The 20,685-nt window shown below is 40.3% G+C and overlaps 1 protein-coding gene and 1 non-coding gene across 2 annotated transcripts in view; one reads left to right on the forward strand and one right to left on the reverse strand.

Moving 5' to 3' along the window:
- UNC5D (unc-5 netrin receptor D) overlaps positions 1-20,685 on the forward strand; it is a 288,529-nt gene that overhangs the window by 67,076 nt on the left and 200,768 nt on the right. The window contains exon 4 of the mRNA XM_036838629.1: positions 8,417-8,520. Within this exon, the coding sequence (XP_036694524.1) occupies positions 8,417-8,520 (104 nt within the window). The remainder of the gene's footprint in view (positions 1-8,416; positions 8,521-20,685) is intronic.
- On the reverse strand, positions 18,443-18,515 carry TRNAE-CUC. The gene has a single exon. It is a non-coding gene; the product is annotated as a tRNA-Glu (tRNA).

Below are 20,685 nucleotides of genomic sequence, written 5' to 3' on the forward strand. Positions count from 1 at the left end.
ACAGAGAGATAAAGATTCTTATTAAGTCAAGGTGCTGATAAGTGGCGGACCAAGAATTCAAACAAATACAGGCATACCTCGTTTTATTGTGGTTCGCTTTATTGCGAATACCGCGTTTTTTACAAATTGAAGGTTTCTGGCAACCCTGTGTTGAGCAAGTCTATCAGTGTCATTTTTCCAGCAGCATTTTTTCACTTTGTGTCTCTGTGTCACATTTTGGAAATTCTCACAGTATTTCAAACTTTTTCATTATATTCATTATGGTAATCTGTGTAGTGATCTTTGATGTCACTATTGTAATTGTTTTGGGGTGCCATGAAGCACGCCCATGTAAAATGGTGAACTTAATCCGTGAATTTTGGTCCACACACCAGCTGTTCCCCCATCTCTCTTCCTCTCCTTGAGTCTCCCTATTCCCTGAGACACAATGATATTGAAATTAGGCCAATTAAAAACCCGACACTGGCCTCTAAGTGTTCATGTGAAAGGAAGAGTTACACATATCTCACTTTAAATCAAAAGCTAGAAATGATTAAGCTTAGTGAGGAAGGCATGCTGAAAGCTGAGATAAGCCAAAAGCTAGGCCTTTTGCATTAAACAGTTAGCCAAGTCGTGAATGCAAAGGAAAAGTTCTGGAAGGAAATTAAAACTGCTACTTCAATGAAAACACAAATGATAAGAAGCAAAACAGCCTTATGACTGACGTGGAGAAAGTTTGAATGGTGTGACCAGACGTAACATTCTCTTAAGTCTAAGCCTAATCCAGAGCAAGACCCTACGTCTTTTCAATTCTGTGAAGGCTGAGAGAGGCAAGGAAGCTGCAGAAGAAAAGTTTGAAGTAGCAGAGGTTCATTCATGAGGTATAAGGAAAGAAGGGCATTTTCATAACATAGGTGAAGCAGCAAGTGCTGAGGTAGAAGCTGCAGCAGGTTATCCAGAAGATCTAGCTGAGATAATGAGGGAGGCTGTGCTAAACAACAGATTTTCAGTGTAGATGAAACAGCCTTCTAGTGGATTTGAAAATTTTAAGTGGTTTTTATTGTCCACCACCAGATTTTCTTTTTAAATCATAACTCAAATACTTAATTCATTACTTTGTCTTCTCATTAGTTAGTTTATATAAAAAGGTAATGTTTTCAGAAAGGATATATGGCTACCTACAATCTCTTGAAACTATCATGTCTGAGACTATATTGTTATTAGTTTGCTCATGAATAATAACTTATTTGGGAATGGAAAATTAGTTCCCGTGCTTTTTTGCTAAAAACAAAAACATAGATTTGGTTACATAATTAGAGACTCTGGTATTTGCTAATACAGGGAAAAGTTTCAGTTGTAGCCTGCTTTTTGTTTCATTGTCAGTTCTTTCTTTATTTCAAATTTTATTTATTCATCAAGCTTTACGGAGAAGATATATTTGACAAATACCATTGTGTAACTTTAAGGAGCACAATGTGATGATTTGATATATATGTATATTGAGGAATGAGGACCACACTAATGTTAATTAACAATATCCATCACCTCACACAGTTTTATATGTATAATAGTGAGAACGTTTAAAATTTACTCTCAATAAATTTCACATATACAATACAGTACTGTTAACTATATCCACTGTGCTGTATGTTAGGTCCCCAGAACTTATTCATCTTATGACTTGAAGTTTTATCCTTTAACCACCATCTTCCATTTCCCTCACCCCTCAACCCCTGGCAACCAACAATCTACTCCTTGTTTCTTTGAGTTGAGCTTTTTTAGATTTCACATATGTGGAATCATACATTATATGCTTCATCTATGTGAGATCATGCAGTATTTGTCTTTATCTGATTTATTTCACTTAGCATGTGTGTGTGCATGTGTGTATCATATTTTATTCATCTGTTCATCCATCTGTGGACACTTAGGTCGTTTCCATATCATTGTAAGTAATGCTGCAATGAACATGGGGGTGTAGATATCTCTTCTAGATAGTGATTTTGTTTCCTTTGGATATATATGCAGGAATGGGATTGCTGGATCATATGGTTGTTTTTTTTTTTTTTTTAATTTTAGGAACTTCCATACTGCTTTCCATAGTGGCTGCACCAATTTACATTCCCACCAACAGTGCACAAGAGTTCCCTTTTCTCTACATCCTCATCAAAACTTAACTCTTATCCTTTTGATATTGGCCATTCTAACAGGAGTGAGGTGATATCTCACTGTGGATTTGATTTTTGCATTTCTCTGATGATTAGTGATGTTGAACACCTTCTCATGTACTTATTGGCCATTTGTATATCTTCTTTGGAAAAATGTCTATTCAAGTCCTTTGCCCATTTTTTAAATTGGATTATTTGATTTTTTTTGCTACTGTGTTGAATGAGTTCCTTATATATTTTGTATAGTAACACCTTATCATATAAATGGTTTCAAAATATTTTCTCCCATTCCTTAGGTTGGCATTCACTTTGTTGATCATTTCTTTTGCTGCACAGAAACTTTTTAATTTGTTATAGTCTTACTTGTTTATTTTTTTCTTTTGTTGCTTGTGCTTTTGGTGTTATATCCGAAAAAATCATTGTCAAGAAGCTTCTTTTTTTCCCTTTGTTTTCCTCTAGGAGTTTCACAGTTTCAGACTTTATATTTAAGTCTTTGATCCATTTCAAGTTAACTTTTCTGTGTGGTGTAAGGGAAGAGTTCTTCTCTTTCTCATTTCATTCTTTCACATGTGCATATATCCAGTTTGTCCAGCACCACTATTGAAGAGACCATCCTTTCCCCGTTTGGTATACTTGTATCCCTTGTCAAATATTGAACCATACATGTGAGGTTTTATTTCTGGGTTCTCGATTCTGTTTCATTGATCTATTTGTCTGTTTTTATACCTATACTGTACTGTTTTGATTACTACTGCTTTGTAGTACAGTGTGAAATCAGGAAATGCAGTGCTTCCTGCTTTGTTCTTTTTCAGGATTGTTTTGGCTCTTCAGGGTCTTTTGTGGTTCCATGCTAAGTTTAGGATTTTTGTTCTGTTTCTGTGAAAATGACATTGGGATTCTGATAGGGATTGCATTGAATTGGCTTTGGATAATATGGACATTTTAACAATATTAATTCTTTCAATCTGTGAAATTTTTAGTTACTTCTGTTTATTTACTGTAAGATACTTGTAAAATTATTTTTACAATTTTTAAAAATTTTGTTAATTCAAACTTTCAACTATGATATGTCCAGGAACTTTTTTTTCTTTTCAGAATTATTTTGCTTGTATGCAATGAGCTCTTTTGTATACTGAAGTTGGTTTGTTTTCCAGCTTGGAGAAGACATTGTTAGCATTATTAAATTAATTATCATTTATTTTCTTTGAGCTTGTTGTCTCCTTCTAAATTTCCAATGATACTTAAATCATATTTCTCTATCTCAACATTATCTTTTGTTATTTATTTCATCTTTTTTTCTGGTAAATTCATTATCATTTTATCATTTTCCTCTTAGCTCACTTATTCAACTTGTATTTATTAAGAACCTTCCCTGTATCAGCTGGTTAGTAGGCACTGGGACTATAAGGGTGAACATCTCAGACATCAGTTCACTGAACTGATGATCTAGTGAGGAAAACAGATACGGAGTAAGCAATTATTAGAGCCCTACTAGAGGACATTTCTTAAACTGGGTTTTGCTGGATGCTAAGCCATTGCCTTCTATCTCTAAAACCACTGGTTTGTAAATTTGTGAAGCTAAGGCTGGGACTTCCTTGCCAGATCCCGGCTCCCTGTAAGGTTCCACCAGTAGGGGGTGCCACAGGAGACTGGACAGGGAAATAGGGAAGAAGGGTACTTCTTTCTGTTCATTTTCTGTCTTTGTCACCATCATCCCAGCAGAGTTTCTTTATCTTAGAAGTGGCAGCTTCTTCTTGTTTCGCACTTATGTTTTTTAAGTACTTCCAGATCCAGCTTTATTATGCTCTCCCTCCATCCTCTTCCCCCAAGAGATGCCAGCGCCAGTCTGGTGGACAGTCTTTCTTCAGAGGTCTAGGTCTTGATGCCTTGGGTCCGTCTTCCAAGTTCCTGAGATACCAGCATCAAAACCCAGTGCCCTCTCCTTGGAGAACTGAGCCATCTCTAAGCTTCAGAGTTCTATAACCCCAGCCTCTTCCCTTCGTTCCCCCATTCCCCATCCTTAGGGTGGGACCAGTTCCTAGCAGTTCCCCCTTTTGCCTTTTTAGTCCTTCAATTTTTACATTAATATTTTCTGTTAAAACATCTGGTGTGCTTTCTGTTTTCCTGCCTGGATCCTGACTGATAAATCTGTCTTCTGTTTCACTAGTTCAGTTTTCAGCAGTCTTCAGTATGCTGTCTACCATCTCCATGAGATATATATATATATATATATGTATATATATATATATATATACACATATATATATATATATGTATATATATATTTCTAATTCAGCAGTTATGTTGTTTTTTTCTTCCTGCATAGTGGCAGTTTTCTTGATCTCAGATGTTATCCTATTTATAAATCCCTACTCTAGATTCTCAGTTACTATTTCCTTTTGATTTTAAAGAACTTAAATTAGAAGTTATCTAAAAATGCCTCTTGTTTCCAGTCTTAGAGTAAGCCATTTAATTTCAGTTCTATGGTTTGTCTCCTTCATTTGTAACATAATTCTTTTTATATGGCTGGGGATGTTTTTCCTACTATTAGAAGTTACACAGGTTCCTATCTGAATCTTTCAAGCCTTGGAACTAACATAGGTTATAGAAGTATCTAGTTTGCCAGTTCAGAAACTAATTAGGTTGGGAATTCCCTGGTGGTCTGGTGGTTAGGACTCTGCACTTCCAGTGCCAGGGGCCCGGGTTCAATCCCTGGTCAGGGAACTAAGATCCTGCAAGTTGTGCGGCATGGCCAAAAAAAAAAAAAAAAAAAGAGAAACTAATTAGGTTGGGTAACCTATCGTGAGAATCATAGGTAGAGTGGAAAGCATTTCCTTCTATGTCTAAGAATTTATTTCCATAATTTTTACTATTTTCAGTAGCTTTCTGGAATTTGTCTGGTGTGTTTGCCCTCCTTGGGAATCAAAAATGCCAGTGTTCCTGCCACTAGTATTAGGCACAGGCCAGGACTCAGTGTCACTTGGGTTTCTCATTTGGTGTGATATCTAGTGTGTGGTGGGCTGCCTATGATGAGTTGGATCCATATATATGACACCCCAGTTGTTGCCTTACCCCCTACTCTACTGCCTTTAATCTTTAATCTTTGTATCTCCACATTTAGAAGTGTCCATATACTTCTTGTTGGAACCCTTCAGTGGTGATTGCAAATGTCAGTTGGGAAGATCAAGAAGTTGTGTGGGTCCTTTCTTCAATCTGATCCTGGCTGTATGAGATCTACTAGAAATTTCTCAAAGCTTCTTGTTTATAGACTATACCCTTTCCTACATCCCAGTGTCAGTACGGGGTTTTCCTTCTTTATATACATATTTGTTTAGCTAGTTCATTGAGCAGGTGGGAATGGGGAGGAAAAACGACTTCACTCTAGTTTTTCATCAGCCAATATAGTTACTGTAGGGGAGTGTGGAAGTACCCGAAAACTATACATTTTGTTACCTTTTCCATTTCTAGTAAGCAAAGAAAGGAAACAGAAGATAAAATAGAAATAGTATAAGGCAAAATAGAAATTCACGCTCTTCATTTTCTGTGCTTCATTTGGTTGAATGCAGATTATTTGGTGTTGTCAAAACTGCAATCACCATGTAGCAGCCCTGGGTAAGATTTCCTTTAGAAAACAAAGCAATCAAAGAAAAGAAAAACATGGCAAACAAACCAAACAAAATTAACCACAAAAACACAACCCTTTCTTTCCATTAACAAACTGATGTGTCATGTAAGAGTCACTCACACTCTACAATAGATTCATTTCAATATAGAGTCATCCCCCTTATCTGTGGTTTCAGTTACCCATAGTCAACCTTACTCTGAAAATATTAAATGTAAAATTCCAGAAATAATTCATAAGTTTTAAGTCACATGCCATTCTGAGAAGCATGATGAAATCTCATGCCATCCAACTACATCCTGCCCAGGACGTGAATCATCCCTTTGTCCAGAGTAAACCGCCCATTAATCTCTTAGTAACCATCTCGGTTATCCCATCAACTGTCCTGGTATCACAGTACTTGAGTTTAAGTAACCCTTCTTTTAATTGATAATGGCCCCAAAGTGCAAGGGTGGTGATGCTGGAAATTCGTATATGTCAAACAGGTGCTGGAAAGTGCTTTCTTTAAGTGCTTTCTTTAAGGGAAAAAGTGAAAGTTCTTGACTTAATAAGGAAAGAAAAAATTGTATGCTGAGGTTGCTAAGATCTATAGTAAGCACAAATCTTCTATCCGTGAAATTGTGAGAAGGAAAAAGAAATTCATGCTAGTTTTGCCGTCATACCCCATAATGGCCAGAATACATGATGAGTACTTAGTTAAGGTGGAAAAACATTAAATTTGTACAATAAGATATTTTGAGAGAGAGATTACATTCACATAACTTTTATTACAGTATATTGTTTTAATTGTTCTATTTTATTATTAGTATTATAGATCTCTTACTGTGCCTTATTTATAAATTGAACTTTATCATAGGTATGTATGCATAGGAATAAACAGTATATATAGGATTTGGTACTATCTGTGGTTTCAGGCATCCACTGGGGTTCTTGGAATGTATCCTCCATGGATAAAGGGGGGGTTACTATAGTCCTGATGAGTATATTAGTCATACGGAAACGGGATTTCTGACTCAAGGATCCCTTGGGGGAGAGCAAAGGAGAATCTGTGGTCACATTTTGCAGGAAATGTGAGATTTTTCATTCTGGGGGTTATTCACATTTTCATCACTTGTAGTTTTGTCATCAGTTATGTGAACTTCCTCACACTTGGAGTCAGAAATTCTGAATCGTAAAGGCTGTGGCAATTTACAGATCTCCAGTGGAAGGAAGCTTGGCTTTACAATTTGGGGGACAGCAGAGAAATGGGAAAATGGATCCTGCCACCTGCCTACAGTGTGGGTCCTTGTAAGATCCTTTGCTTCAAATACACTCCCGAAGATCTCCGAATAGACAGCACTACCGACAGAAGACGTCAGTTGCCTCTGGGAGGGAAAACATTAATAGTAAAATTCCGAAGAAAGTGAATACATGGATTGCTGTTCTTTTTATTCATAGCATGTTTCTGACTTGCTAAAAGCAAGTTTAATGTATTTATACAATTTATAAAGATGTAACTGATTCTGATGCTCTGCTCTTTACAGAGAACATATTTCATGTTATTGTAAGCACTAAAGAAAATTAAATCAATAAATCCACAGCCTGTAATTTGAGATCCTCGATTGAAGAAAAATACATTGTCCGGGAGGGAGGGGGAAACCTTCGAAAGACTTGTAAAACTGTCTTCGCTCCACCAATCCCAGGCCTTCAAGTGCCAGTGGGAATTAAGCTTGTGCTGTAAAATTATCGAAGTGTTGTTACGACACCTCAAAAAGAAGCAAAGGCCAACTCCCACTCTTGTTAATGAAGCATATGCTTAAGTGGAAAGCTGTGCAAATGATGCTCTTTCTCTCTTTCGAACTGTCCCTGTATCCTTTTCCCTGAGAAAGCTTTGCTGGCGAGCAGTCAGATACTGATGTCTAGACACTTGGTGAATTTTTCCTCATCACTGGCACTAATACTCTCCGTGACCACCGGCAAGCCAATTAACCTCTCCAAGTGTCACCCTTCCACGTGTTATAGGTTAATAGTGCAGCTTGTTTGCAGAGAGCCTGGAACCTTCCATGAAACGCACTACATGGATACCCAACATTGCCGTTGGACTGGAGAGCGTTGTATCTTTTAATTATATGTTTGGTTGGATAGGTTATAGATTTTGTTGTGGTTGAATGTTGCCTCTTCTCCCTGGTTACAAATAAAAGACTAATAGGTAATCTCACTCTGTTACCATCTTCTAGAGCTCCCTAGAGGGTTAAGGGAATGGCAGAGGTTACAGGTTAATAATGCATTCTTTAGTTAATAAAATAAAAAATCACATGCATCTCAACTGCATAATAGCTGTGGATGGCAATTTATTAAGCCAAGCGCTTTATCAGATACTCAGTAGGTAATGCTGGCAAAGACTCATGAAATAATGAGGTTTGTTTTTTTTTTCCTGCTCCCTCCAGGAAATCTTTTATCCTTCACCTCAATATAGAACATTAGGGACAGTTTTGTTAAGATTTCTTTCTTAACAAAAATGCTTGTGAATATTTAGGAACTCCTGAAACCAGTGACTTGTGTGTGTATCTAGGTTGTGACGTTCAGCTCACTATTTTGTAATCTTTGGAGCAAATGTGGATCCTACTTGCCCCAGAGCAAAGTGTCATATCTTTCACGTTCTTTGCAGATTTACGGAAAAACTTCGAGCAAGACCCGCAGGGAAGGGAGGTTCCCATCGAAGGCATGATCGTGCTGCACTGCCGCCCGCCTGAGGGAGTTCCTGCTGCCGAGGTAAGATCAGGCCTGTTCCCAAGAGGGAGGGCCCGAGTCCTGTGTGCTACAGGTGATGAAAGCCAGCCTGGGTATGGCCTTGTTGCTGCCTGGCCCCAGCTGCTAAAGATAGTGAAGAGACTGATGGAAGTAAGTTGGAAGAGGAAATTGTCTCTCCTCTAATTTCTTGTTGACACAAGCTCTTGCTAGGCAGCCTGGGTAGGATTTGTTCTGTGCCTTTGCTTTTCGGGACCTCAGTGGTACAGGCAACATCTTCTGTGTCCTCCATCTGACCTTGGCTTCTGGATCAATCTAACAGGCAAATTCACGTGAAAAAGTGCAGAGAGAAGGAGGTCAGGCCCTAGTGCCAAGTTTCATGGATGTCTGCAGTTACTCATCCTTTATTTGCTTACGGGACAAACATTCCAGGAGTATTTGTTGTGTTTTAGGTGCTGCGCTGGCATGAGGGATACAAGAAGTGTTGAAGTCACAGGTCTCTGATCAGTTATCCATTGTTCACAGTGAGGCAGCAGGAATCCAGGGTCACTGTGGTTTTTGCTCCTTGCTTGTTTTCTAGAATCTTCTATCATATGGTTAGAATATAATTATCAGTAATAACACATTGTGGTAGTAGAGGTGGTGTTCTTTCAGTCACTATTAAAAGACGTTCTGTTGGACTTGTAATACGGTTATTAAGGCAGTATTGTGTGGGGGTACTCAGAAGTATAAAGAATGCTTGGTAGAATCCTGTGTTTATAAATGTAGGCCTGAGTCAAGCAGTAGATAGGCCAGCTGTGGCTTCTCTCTGGGAAGCTAGGAAACTGGCCTAAGAGCCGTGGTGGTTTAGTCACTGAGAAGTAGAGATATTTAAAAAACAAAAAACAAAAAAAAAGGATCCTTTGCCTCGCCTTTTAGCAAACACTGCTATGGGATTTTGCATTTGGAAGGACAAAAGAGTGGAAAGTGTCAAGGGGAATGAAAAAACATACACACTTGTCAATCTAGACGGGAAGCCTGCAGGGTGGACACTATTCAAAGCTCAAATGCTTCCCCGAAATGAAGTAAACGGACTTGAAAATTAAAGTGAACATTCCATGCATGATGTGAAATGATGAGAAAGGAAAATGCTTATTTTTAGATTTGTATTGGGTTGGCCAAAAAGTTCGTTTGGGTTTTTCCGTAACATCTTATGAAAATCCCAAATGAAGTTTTTGGCCAACCCAATATTTAATGTGAAACAAACAGGTATTTGATCTACTTTGGCCCCCGCCTTGTTCTGTAGAGAGTGTGCCCTGGATTCCCAGGCAGGGGGGCAGGCAGCGGGGCGTTAGTGCCCAGGTGAATGTCAGTCTCGTTGAGGATGCCCCACGCGCTCCTGGGAGTCTGACTTGGGTATCAGCAGTTTGCTATAGCCACCACCGGCTCTCGTAACCAGGCTTCCTTCCCGGCCTGGGCTGGGTCACTCTGTCACTTTTGCCAGCATCGGAGAGGAGTGAAGATGGAAGGAAGGTCATGGTTTTATTAGCTGTCCTGTGGGAACCGAACATTTCTCTGGACGTCTAGAAATTAATTTTTACAACTGGAGGAGAACTTAGATATTTCCCTGGCACAGCCTTTGCATTTTAGAGGCAAGAAAACTGATGCTCAGACCAATGACCCAACAAAGGTCTTGCACCTATTTAAACGATAACTGTTCGGTCTTCCAAAAGGTCCCCAGAGCACTCAGAGTAAAAGTCTATTTTATTTTGGCACCTTATGTGGTCCAGCATAACCTAGCCTGCTTTTGCCTCTGACCTCATCTTCTCCTCCTTAGCTTCTGACCCTGCTATAGCCACACTGGCCTCCTCACTCTTCCTCAGCTGCACCAGCCATGCAACTGCCCCAGGGCCTTTGCACATGCTGGCCCCTCTGCTAGAACACTCTTCCCCGGTTATTACATCGATTCATCCCTTCCTTCAGGGCTTGCTTAGGTATCACCTGCTCAGTGAGGCCTGCTCGGGGCACTCTGAGGAAAATGTCACTTCCCTACCCTATATGTATAGTTTCAAGCCCCTTTCTCTGCTTTATATTAACTCAGCTCTTAGCACAAACATACTATATTTATTTGGCTTATTTTCTGTCTATTAGAACTTACGCTCCACGAGGGGAATTTTGTTCATTTTTTATCGCTGTATCCCCAGAACATAAAACAGTGCTTTTCGTATCCAGGTGTTCAATAAATATCTGTTGAATATGAATGAAAAATTGTTTCCTGCCTTTATTCCTGAATATTTGAGCTTGTACCAGGACTAGCCCCAGACAAAACCGTGAAATCCACTAGACTCTTGTTTTTTTTGTTTTTCTCCTATTCTGGGTACTAGAAAATGGGTAAGACCTTCTTCACTCGGTCTTTGAAGACATAAGTAGAAACAAAGAACAAAGGAGAGAAGGGTAAAGAATGTGCAGTCTGGAAAAGTATATAGAATAATAGCCAAAGGGGAAAATACACCTTGGTGTGTAAATGCGTGCATGAGTGTGTACACATGCATGCACACCCACACACACGCATTGAAGCATCTTCCCAGAGACTGCAAGGATTTAGGAATTATAAGGACTCTGAGGCTGTTTGGGGCCATGGTTGGGAGGGAGGAGTCCTGTGGGGAAAGGGGTTAGCCTCTAGGAAGTAAGCAGCCTTCCTAGCTGTTCACCTACTTGGGAAGAGCTGAACTTGGGTTGAAGTTGAAGCAGCTCTTTGGACATCCCTCCAAAGGTTTCTTGCCCCAGCACCCTGTTCTTGAAGGCAAATGAGTCGTGCCTATTGGCTCAATTCATTTTCCATCTTTATTTGCTTCTGATATGCTTTTCAGCTGTAACCACGGGAGCAGAACAGGATGTGAAAAACTTCCGATAGCCACACACGCTGATGTCAGTAAAAACATTTGGAAGAGTTGTTGAACAGTGGAGGAGGGAACACAATAAATACAGACATGTCAGTAAGAAAGTATATTTTCTTTTCTGGTACCTACCCTCCTGCCAGATTTCCACACTGTAGGTATTTACTTCCTGTATTAGTTTCCTAGGATTGCTGTGTCCAATTACTACTTACTGGGTAGCTTAAAACAATAAAAGCGGCTTCTCTCACAGTTCTGGAGTCTAGAAGTCTGAAATGAGGGTGCAGGCAGGGTTAGTTTTCCTGGGGGCTCTAGAAAATGAGCTTCTCTCTTAGCTTCTGGTGGTTTCTGGCAATCCTTGGTGTCCTTGGTTAGTAGACACATTACTACAGACAGTTCACATGGTATTCTTGTCTCTGTATCTCCCTGTGTCTGAATTTTCCTCCTCTTATAAGGACATGAATTACTGGATTAGGGCCAACCTCAACCCAGTAAGGCCTCGTGTTAATGTTCTGGGTCACAGTACACCCTTTTCCAAATAAGGTCACGTGCACAGTTTACGTGTGGACATGAAATTTGGAAGGGGGCCACTCTTGAAATCAGTCCACTCCCCATTCCCCTTTTGACATCATGTCACTCTTATTTTTAGGCATGTAGATGTCATTAGAAATAAATTTCAGAGCCAGGCTGGCTGAAAGTAGATAGAGGGCCATTTCAAGGAGCAGCTGTGGCTGTAAGATGGTTTAAAACAGAAATTCTGAGCTGAGGTGGGAGGTGGAGGAGAAAGCTTTGTTTTCTACATTTTGTATTATAGATGAAAATAGAGAGTGTTTCAGCTACACTGTGGGTTAATGGCTGTTGTGAGGCCCTAACAAGCTTTTATAGCGTCATCTTAAGGCGGGAAAGCATCTGGGTTCCAAACAACTTGAGTTACTTTGAAATTTCACTTATTTGTGAGTTGGATACTACCTGTATCTGTGCACCAATATTTACAGCTGTTTTAGTTTCAGCAATAGCTTACACACTAGTTATTACCACCAACATCTGTGTTTTTGTTGAAGGGAAGGCAGACCCAGAGAAGAAAGCTGTGAGAGAGACGGACACAGAGAGGGAAGGAAGGTGAAAATGTTCATACCTTCCACAGTCGGGGTCTCGCAGGGTGGAGAATGTCTACCAGTGCCTGTCGGGGGGGTCTTCAGGTCTCAAAGAGTATTTTGGTGCTTACTGACCTCATAGTCATGCGAGGAACCTACAGTCATGACTCTTCCGAATGGCGGTAACTGGGAACTGTGCTTGGAAATTGATTAGCTGTGAAATTGTCACTGTGAAATAGCATCCGTCAGAGTTATCTTCTCTGAGCAGGCGGTGTTCCACTCTCTCCACTGCACCACTGGTTCCCTTCCTGCCCACCTCCTGAGGGACCCAAGGGGTCATCACCAGAAGGACTTGTGGCTGGCAGGGCTACTGATGTACCAGCTGGTTTTGTCCTGCAGTGGCATAGGAGGTGGAGGTCTCCTTCTTGGCACATTGAAAGGAACCTTGGGGGCAAGTCTTATTTTCCCAAGACATACACGATTGTCTTCTCTCTGCAAGGTAGAACTTACTTGGCAATTAACTAACTCCATCTATATGACCAGAGAAGGTAGTTTGTATAAGAATAGAAAGAGCTACCATGTATGGAGTTATCTCCGTGTGCCAGGCACTGTGTTTAGTAGTTTCTCTGTGTTACTTCATGTAATTTGCAGAAGACTGCTGTGAGATGCTGGAAAGCTATCGGTACTTCGTCCATCTTACAGAACTTGTCCAAGCTCTCAGATCACCGAGAAGCCAATTGAACCTTAAAGCTCAGATCTTTCTTTTCTTTGATAGTTTGTGTTTCTTTCTAGTGAGATGGTGGGTTTTGTTAATTTCCCCCAAAGCCTTTATGAAACTTGGGAGCCCCTAGGCCAGTGATAGCATATCTGCTTGTTCTGCTGCCTGACATTCCACCCACCCTTAGAAATAGAGTTTTTTGTTTAAAATCTCTTCTAGCTAATTTGCTAATCCTAAATCTGCTATAAATGCTGTGTTTCTTTCTTTGAAATAGGTAATCTGGTGATAAAACTAAGAACAGAACAGAGAGAATAGAGACTTTGGGAGCTGAGGATAAGGAGCCTGGAGCAGGGCAGCCCTGGAGTCTCTGCGCTCCCAAGGACCAGGAGCCTGGGTTGGATGCTATCTTAGGAAATGCGAAGTACTGAATGTCTGCAGTTACAGAGAGGGTGCCTTGGAGGGGAAGAAAAGGGGGCATATGAAGGGGAGAGGATAAGGGTAATCTCTACTCTCATTACAATTTTCCCCACATTTGGCCATGGCCCCGACAGATCTCCTTGTCGTGAAGGGCCCTGGATATATTCTGATGAGCACATACTGACGTCTGTATCACAGGGGTCTCTCTCCTGGGATACAGCCATGGCGTCTGGAAATGGTCGAAAGGGAACTGAGGATCGTTAGTTTGGCATCGTGGGGGGAAAGTATGAACTTCAGAGTCGAACGGACTGGGGTTCGACACTGACTAGCACTTCCTAACTTCTAGGACCTACAGCAGTTCTAGCCACCCTGAACCTTAAAGAGTCCTCATCTGAAAATAGGAGCAGTACTTTTCCTGTAGGATTGCTCAAACCAAAGAAGAAGAAAACCCAAGAATTTGCAAAGCATCTAACACAGTTTCTAATACTAAATAAATAGTAGAGATTATTGTGACTTCTTTTCTTCCTCCTTTTCTAAAGCATCATGAGCCTTTGATTCTCAGAGGAAGATGTAGGGCTCCGTTATGGTTGGGGATCCAGATTAAAGCTGAAAACTCTTGCAATTTCTAACACATTCTGAGCCCCATGAAGAAGGTTGCTGCTAAGACCATCCCTTGTCACCATGGGCTCCCCAGCTTGTGCCCTTTGTTCTTGCCTTTGAAGCTCATCAGAGAATGAAGACACCATAAAGTTTCCTGCTTTCCTCTCTTGTAATCTTGTGCGTGGAGGAAATAAAAGGTTATTTATAGAAGCTGGTGACTATCAATGTTTTTCACCTTGCTTACCCCGTGAAAGAGTCTTATGAATGGCATTATTGTTACTAAAAACACTTTTTGAAAAACGGTATAGGAACTCAGAGGTTCTCACCAGACTCATATAGACACAGGTTCGATGAAATAATTGGTCATACACTTTTCCTAAAATACCTGAAATGTGAACAGATGATAATTCAAACTTTTCTAAATGCTATGAGCTCATCCTATCACTAGATGTATTAGAACGTATTTGTTACTGCAGTTGCTTTTAACCTTAACCTTGGGGCAGTTCTAACTAAAGATAGCCACTTTTTAGTGTTTGACACCGTTGTTTAGCTAAAACCAATTTGCTCTTTTCAAAACAATTCATTATCCCACACTGCACTTTTTTATACTCCCCAGTTAAATGAAAAATCTATCTTTCATAAAAGTTAGAAATTATGTCCAATGAAAATCCGACATTTTAATGCTTTTCCACAGATTAAAATTGTAGAGTTCTCAATAAACCCTGATTTACTGATGTTGGTTGTAAAATGGTTATTGCTGTTAATAAAGTCTGTAAATCTTAACAGGTTATATTTGCCTTGGACAATAAAACTTGCCCTAAAGGCTTAGTGTCTAAGGCTAATTCTGCGAACATCAAGGTAAACAGCTTCCTCAAAATAGTTCAATGTCTGAGAATTAAAGCCCAAAGCCAAGCAACTGACAGATTCTAGCCTTGAGCCACTGCATGCCGGGCAGTCTTCTTGTTTTTATCTCGTCAAGGAGTCAAGATGGTGCTGGAATTAGGTCAAGAAGGTCAAGGGCCATGTCTTGGCTATTGTGAATAGTGCTGCTATGAATATATGGGTGCATGTTATTTTTTTGCATTATAGTTTTGTCCAGATATATGCCCAGGAGTGAGATTGCTGGATCATATGGCAACTCTATTTTTAGTTTTTTGAGGAACCTCCATACTATTTTCCATAGTGAATGGATAAAGAAATTGTGGTACATATATACAGTGGAATACTACTCAGCCATAAAAAAGAATGAAATAATGCCATTTGCAGCAACAGGAGATTATCATACTAAGTGAAGTAAGTCAGACGGAGAAAGACAAATTCCATATGATATCACTTATATGTGGAATCTAAAATATGACACAAGTGAAGTTATCTATGAAACAGAAACAGACTCACAGACATGGAGAACAGACTTGTGGTTGCCGGGGGGAGGGGAGGTGGGGGAGGAATGGATTGGGAGTTTGGGATTAGCAAATGCAAACTATTATATGTAGAATGGATAAACAACAAGGTCCTACTGTATAGCACAGGGAACTATATTCAATATCCTGTGATAAACCATAATGGAAAAGAATATGAAAAAAGAATGTGTATATATGTATAACTGAATCACTTTGCTGTACAGCAGCAATTAACAACATTGTAAATCAACTATACTTCAATTTTAAAAAGTAATTTAAAAAAAAGGTCAAGAGCCTTAGTCAATGTAGTAGTGTGAGCTTGGAGAAGGTTCCCTTCTCTCTGCTGGCCACCAAGTGGGCTTTGGCATTCTTGTGTAAAAAGGGGAGGTCCCAGGAGCAGAATGAAAAAATGTATTTTCTGTTTTATAAAGTGTGTCAGAATCACACAAGTGTTAGAAGCCAAATTATTGGGGGTGGGGGAAGTTTAAGGGAAGAAGATCATTTTCCTTCCGGATGCCCATGTGGAAATAAAAGTTTTTTAAAGAAGCTCTGTTCATATTGGTAGACTTGGTGGACGTTTGTCCTCTTTTCTAATGTTTAGGCAATTTCCTTTTCAGTCTTACCTCCCTAAGGTAAAAGCTGAAAAACTAATTTTCTAGTCTTCTTTGTGGTGTGGCCCACTCATCAGGCGTTCTCACCCAAGATGGGACGGAGAAAGGAGCAATGTGAGGTGGTACTTGTACGGAAATCCTTCTCTGGAGAGGAGGATGGTGGTGGCGGAGATGCCCAGCGCTTAGGGGCAGCCAGAAGAACTGGCATCTCTCCCAGGTCTCATGGTTGCGAGCCGTGCCAGCGTCATGGTTTTTGAACCGTGAGGGTGTTGCCAAGTGACTGTCCCTTTCCCTACGATGCGGTTGGTCGTTGTTGCTGGCTACTTGGCAGCCCGGTCGGGCTCTTTGGCCCTCCTGGAGGTTCTGGGCACTGCTAATATTCTTTAATAAAGTCTTTTCCTGACTGAAAAAGCCAGAGCAGAGTTAGTTGCTAGCAATCAAGAATTCTGAGCATGGCAGTGCTTGTGCCCTGTCTTACTCTTTCAAGGATGCCTTTGACGAATACCTGAAAGTGGCCCATTGGAACCAAGCAAGTTACTGTAAGCCAAAGGCTGTTTGTGGGCTGTGATCTTTTTTTTTTTTTTATCTATAAAATAAGGAGAGGGGCTAGAATCCCCCTAAGGTCCCTTTCGTATCTCTCATTATTCCTGATGCATAAACAGTAGGATCTGCATAAAATATCTCTGACTTGTTTTAATAATTCTGCGAGACTGGTGCCAGACAGTTTTCAAGTCAGAAGCCCTTTCCCCTTCTTCCCTGCGAGGGTATTCTTAAAAGTTCGTTTGTTTCAAATGTGTTCATCACCATAAAACCCAGGAGAGAATCTTATGACATTGAACTGTTTCATACAGGAATCATTAGGCTATTATGTTTAACCTCCAGCAAACAGACTATGAAATGAGGATTTTATTTAAAAAATGAGACTCTTAATAATCCACTGGAGAAATGTGGAGATGCCCAAGTTCTGAAGCGGTAGACCTCAGGTATAAATAATTAATCTAATTTGGTGCAGCCAAAGCAGAGTGAGAATGTCTAATAGTCCAGATAAACTTTGCTTTGAGGAGACTGACAGTGAAGACCTTTGCAGAAAGTGACATTTGATTGGAATGTATAATATTGTAACAGAAACCTAATGGACTCTTAGAAAAGGGAATGTTGAATTGGTTAAATACTAGTAATTAAGTGCCCGTAAATTACTTCTCTAAAAACATTCCTGCAAAAAGAAATTTGCTATCGTAAGAGAGATGGGAAAATGAGGTTAATATAAGTTATTTAAAAAGTGAATGTCTACATCCCAGATACCCTCATCATTAATACTGGTCCTTAAGTAAATCTTATTAATGGACTGACTTTTACCACATCCTGATCTGAGAAGCTCTGGTTCCTTACCGAGGAAGAAAAGAAGCCATCTAAAGCTCCTGATTCGTATTTATTTTCTTTTTTCTTCTTGTTCTGTATTCCTGGAGTGGGGGGGGGGGGTGAAACATAGAAGATAGAATTACATTTTTCAAAGCCAAGGGTAGAGACACACAATGAGATGACAAAGGTAGTGTAGTTACTGGTCTTGCCTCCTCTTTACTTTCTTCTTCGACATTCTTCTAGGTCAGCTTCACACGCTCAGCTTTCTTTCTTTCCAAGCACTGCTCTCTGGCTGTATTATTTACAGTCCTATCTCTGTGTCCCCATAACCATTTCTCTTTGGAAGGTCCTTGACAACCTCCATCTGTCTGTCATTTTCACAGTCTGGGAGGATCTATACTAACCCAGCCAATCTCTGACTTCATCCCTGGCCGTCCCAGGTGACACTCATTTTTCTTTCTTAGAAATACCTAATTTAATTGGTGCGGCCTGCTCAAGTAAGGACAGCAGTTTCTCCCTTTCTCTAAACACTTATTTTTTTATTTTTATTGGACTATAGTTGATTTACGATGTTGTGTTAGTTTCGGGTGTACAGCAAAGTGAATCAATTATACATATACACGTATCCACCCTTTTTTAGATTCTTTTCCCATATAGGTCATTACAGAGTATTGAGTAGCATTCCCTGTGCTATACAGCAGGTCCTTATTAGTTATCTATTTTATATATAAATAGTAGTGTAGGTATGTCAATCCCAGTCTCCCAATTTATCCCTCACCCACCTTATCCCCTGATAACCATAAGTTTGTCTTCTATATCTGTAACTCTATTATTTTATTTTTTTGGCCACGTCACACAATTTGTGGGATTTTAATTCCCCGACCAGGGATTAAACCTGGGCCCTCGGCAGTGAGAGTGCAGAGTCCTAACCACTGGACCACCAGGGAATTCCCTAAACTCTTTCTTTCTTTCTTTCTTTTTCTCTTTATCTCTCTCTCTCTCTCTCTTTCTCTCTCTCTCTCCCTCTACTCCTCCCTCCCCCTCTCTCTCTCCTTCTCTCCCTCTCTCCCTCTCCCCTTCTCTCCCTCTCCCTCCCTCCTTTCTTTCCTTCCTTCTCTCCTTCATTCTTTCCTGTGTTGGGTCTTTGTTGCTGTGCGCAGGCTTTCTCTAGTTGCAGCGAGCGGGAGCTGCTCTTCGTTGTGGTGCGCGGGCTTCTCATTACAGTGGCTTCTCTTTGCTGCAGAGCATGGGCTGTAGGCGCACGGGCTCAGTAGTTGTGGCACGTGGGCTCAGTAGTTATGGCTCATGGGCTCTAGAGCTTAGGCTCAGTAGTTGTGGCGCACGGGCTTAGTTGCTCTGCAGCATGTGGGATCTTCCCGGACCAGGGCTCAAACCCATGTCCCCTGCATTGGCAGGCAGATTCTTAACCACTGCGCCACCAGGGGAGCCCCTTCCAAAACACTTTTATAGTGTAATGCTATGAACACTTTTTTTGTTTTCTTTTTTTCCCCCCACCTCTTGTATTTAAATTCTATGACCGTATGTCATATTTCCTCAAGCTAATTCCCTTCAGGATAGGAAATGCAAATGATACTTTTCAGTATCCTTTTCCACCCCATCCCTCCCACCTCCCACCTTAGCAGATAACACCTAGGCTTCTGGGAATAGTCTGGAAGCCTCTGTGTCTCAGTGGATGAATATTTACACAACCGCTCTTTGGTATACATAATAATAAACTGTTAAATTCAAATGATCACTTTCAAATTTACAAAGATTTTCATATATATTGACTCATTTGATCCTTAAAGCTACCATCTGTGGGTAGCCAAATACAGCAGTATCTCTGTTTTACAGGATCATTGATTCCATCTATAACTTCATGGAGAAACTACTGTAATGCTAACATTTCATTGCATTTGCACTCCATGCCAGGCACTGTTCACTGAATTCTCCCAGCAACTTTCTGAGGTAGGTGACAATGACATGCCGGTTTTATAAGTAAGGAAACTGAGGCACAGAATAATTAAGCAGCTTACTCAAGGGCACAGTTACTGAATGATTAAGCCAATCACTGAATCCAGACAGCCTGGCTTCCGAGCCTGTTCTCTTAAACTCGACCTGATGAAGCTTCTTTATGTGTTGGACGTTATATGCTGAGCACAAGCTGAGTAAGATAAGAAGCCTGTCCTTTACTTGCCCACCATCTCATTTCATGCATACGCAGCTAAGAGTATGGACACAAGATAATGGCATAAGTGAATGCACATATGTATATGCACACACATGCGAGCCTACTGCTTTTCCTCAATTTCTTTTTTTTAACCTGTTTCATTGAAGTATAGTAGATTTATAATGTAGTGTTACTTTCTGCCATACAGCACAATGATTCCGTTATACATATATATATACACACACACACGTTCTTTTTCATATTCCTTTCCCTTATGGTTTATCACAGGATATTGAACAGTGTTTACTGTGCTATACAGTAGGACCTTGTTGTTTATCCATCCTATATATAATAGTTTGCATCTGCTAACCCCAGACTCCCAATCCATCTTTCCCCTGCCCCTCTCCCCCCTTGGCAGCCACAAGTCTGTTCTCTATGTCTGTGAGTCTGTTTCTGTTTCGTAGATAAGTTCATCTGTGTCATATTTTAGATTCCACATCTAAGTGATATCATACGGTTTCCTCCCTTTCTTTACTCTTGGCTGTGATTCCAGGGCTGAGCCTTACTGTTCCCCAGTTGCAATGAAACCCCATCATTCGATGGCCTTGAAATCTGCCTTGTTTTCAAGTCCCAGAGAGGCACTGGCAGATTTGCTTAGTGCCGGTGACCACTTTGAACAAACTTTGATGGGATGCAGAAGCAGTTGACAAAATATCTCTTTATCCTCCTCCCTCTCTTCCCCTCCTCTTTTTTTTTTCCTCTGGCAGAAAATTACATGCTTTATCCTTTCAAAATATAAAATTTTTGTATTGTGCTTAAGGTTTCTCAAATTGGGAGCACAAACAAACAGATCAAGAGGGAAGGCAGTGTGGAGGAAAATATGAGAAGGTCAGCAATCAATCAGTAGTAAACAGTGAAAGAAAAACACATAAGAAAAGGAAATGCGT

Source organism: Balaenoptera musculus, chromosome 21 (assembly GCF_009873245.2).
Source record: "Balaenoptera musculus isolate JJ_BM4_2016_0621 chromosome 21, mBalMus1.pri.v3, whole genome shotgun sequence".
Lineage (NCBI taxonomy): Eukaryota > Metazoa > Chordata > Mammalia > Artiodactyla > Balaenopteridae > Balaenoptera > Balaenoptera musculus.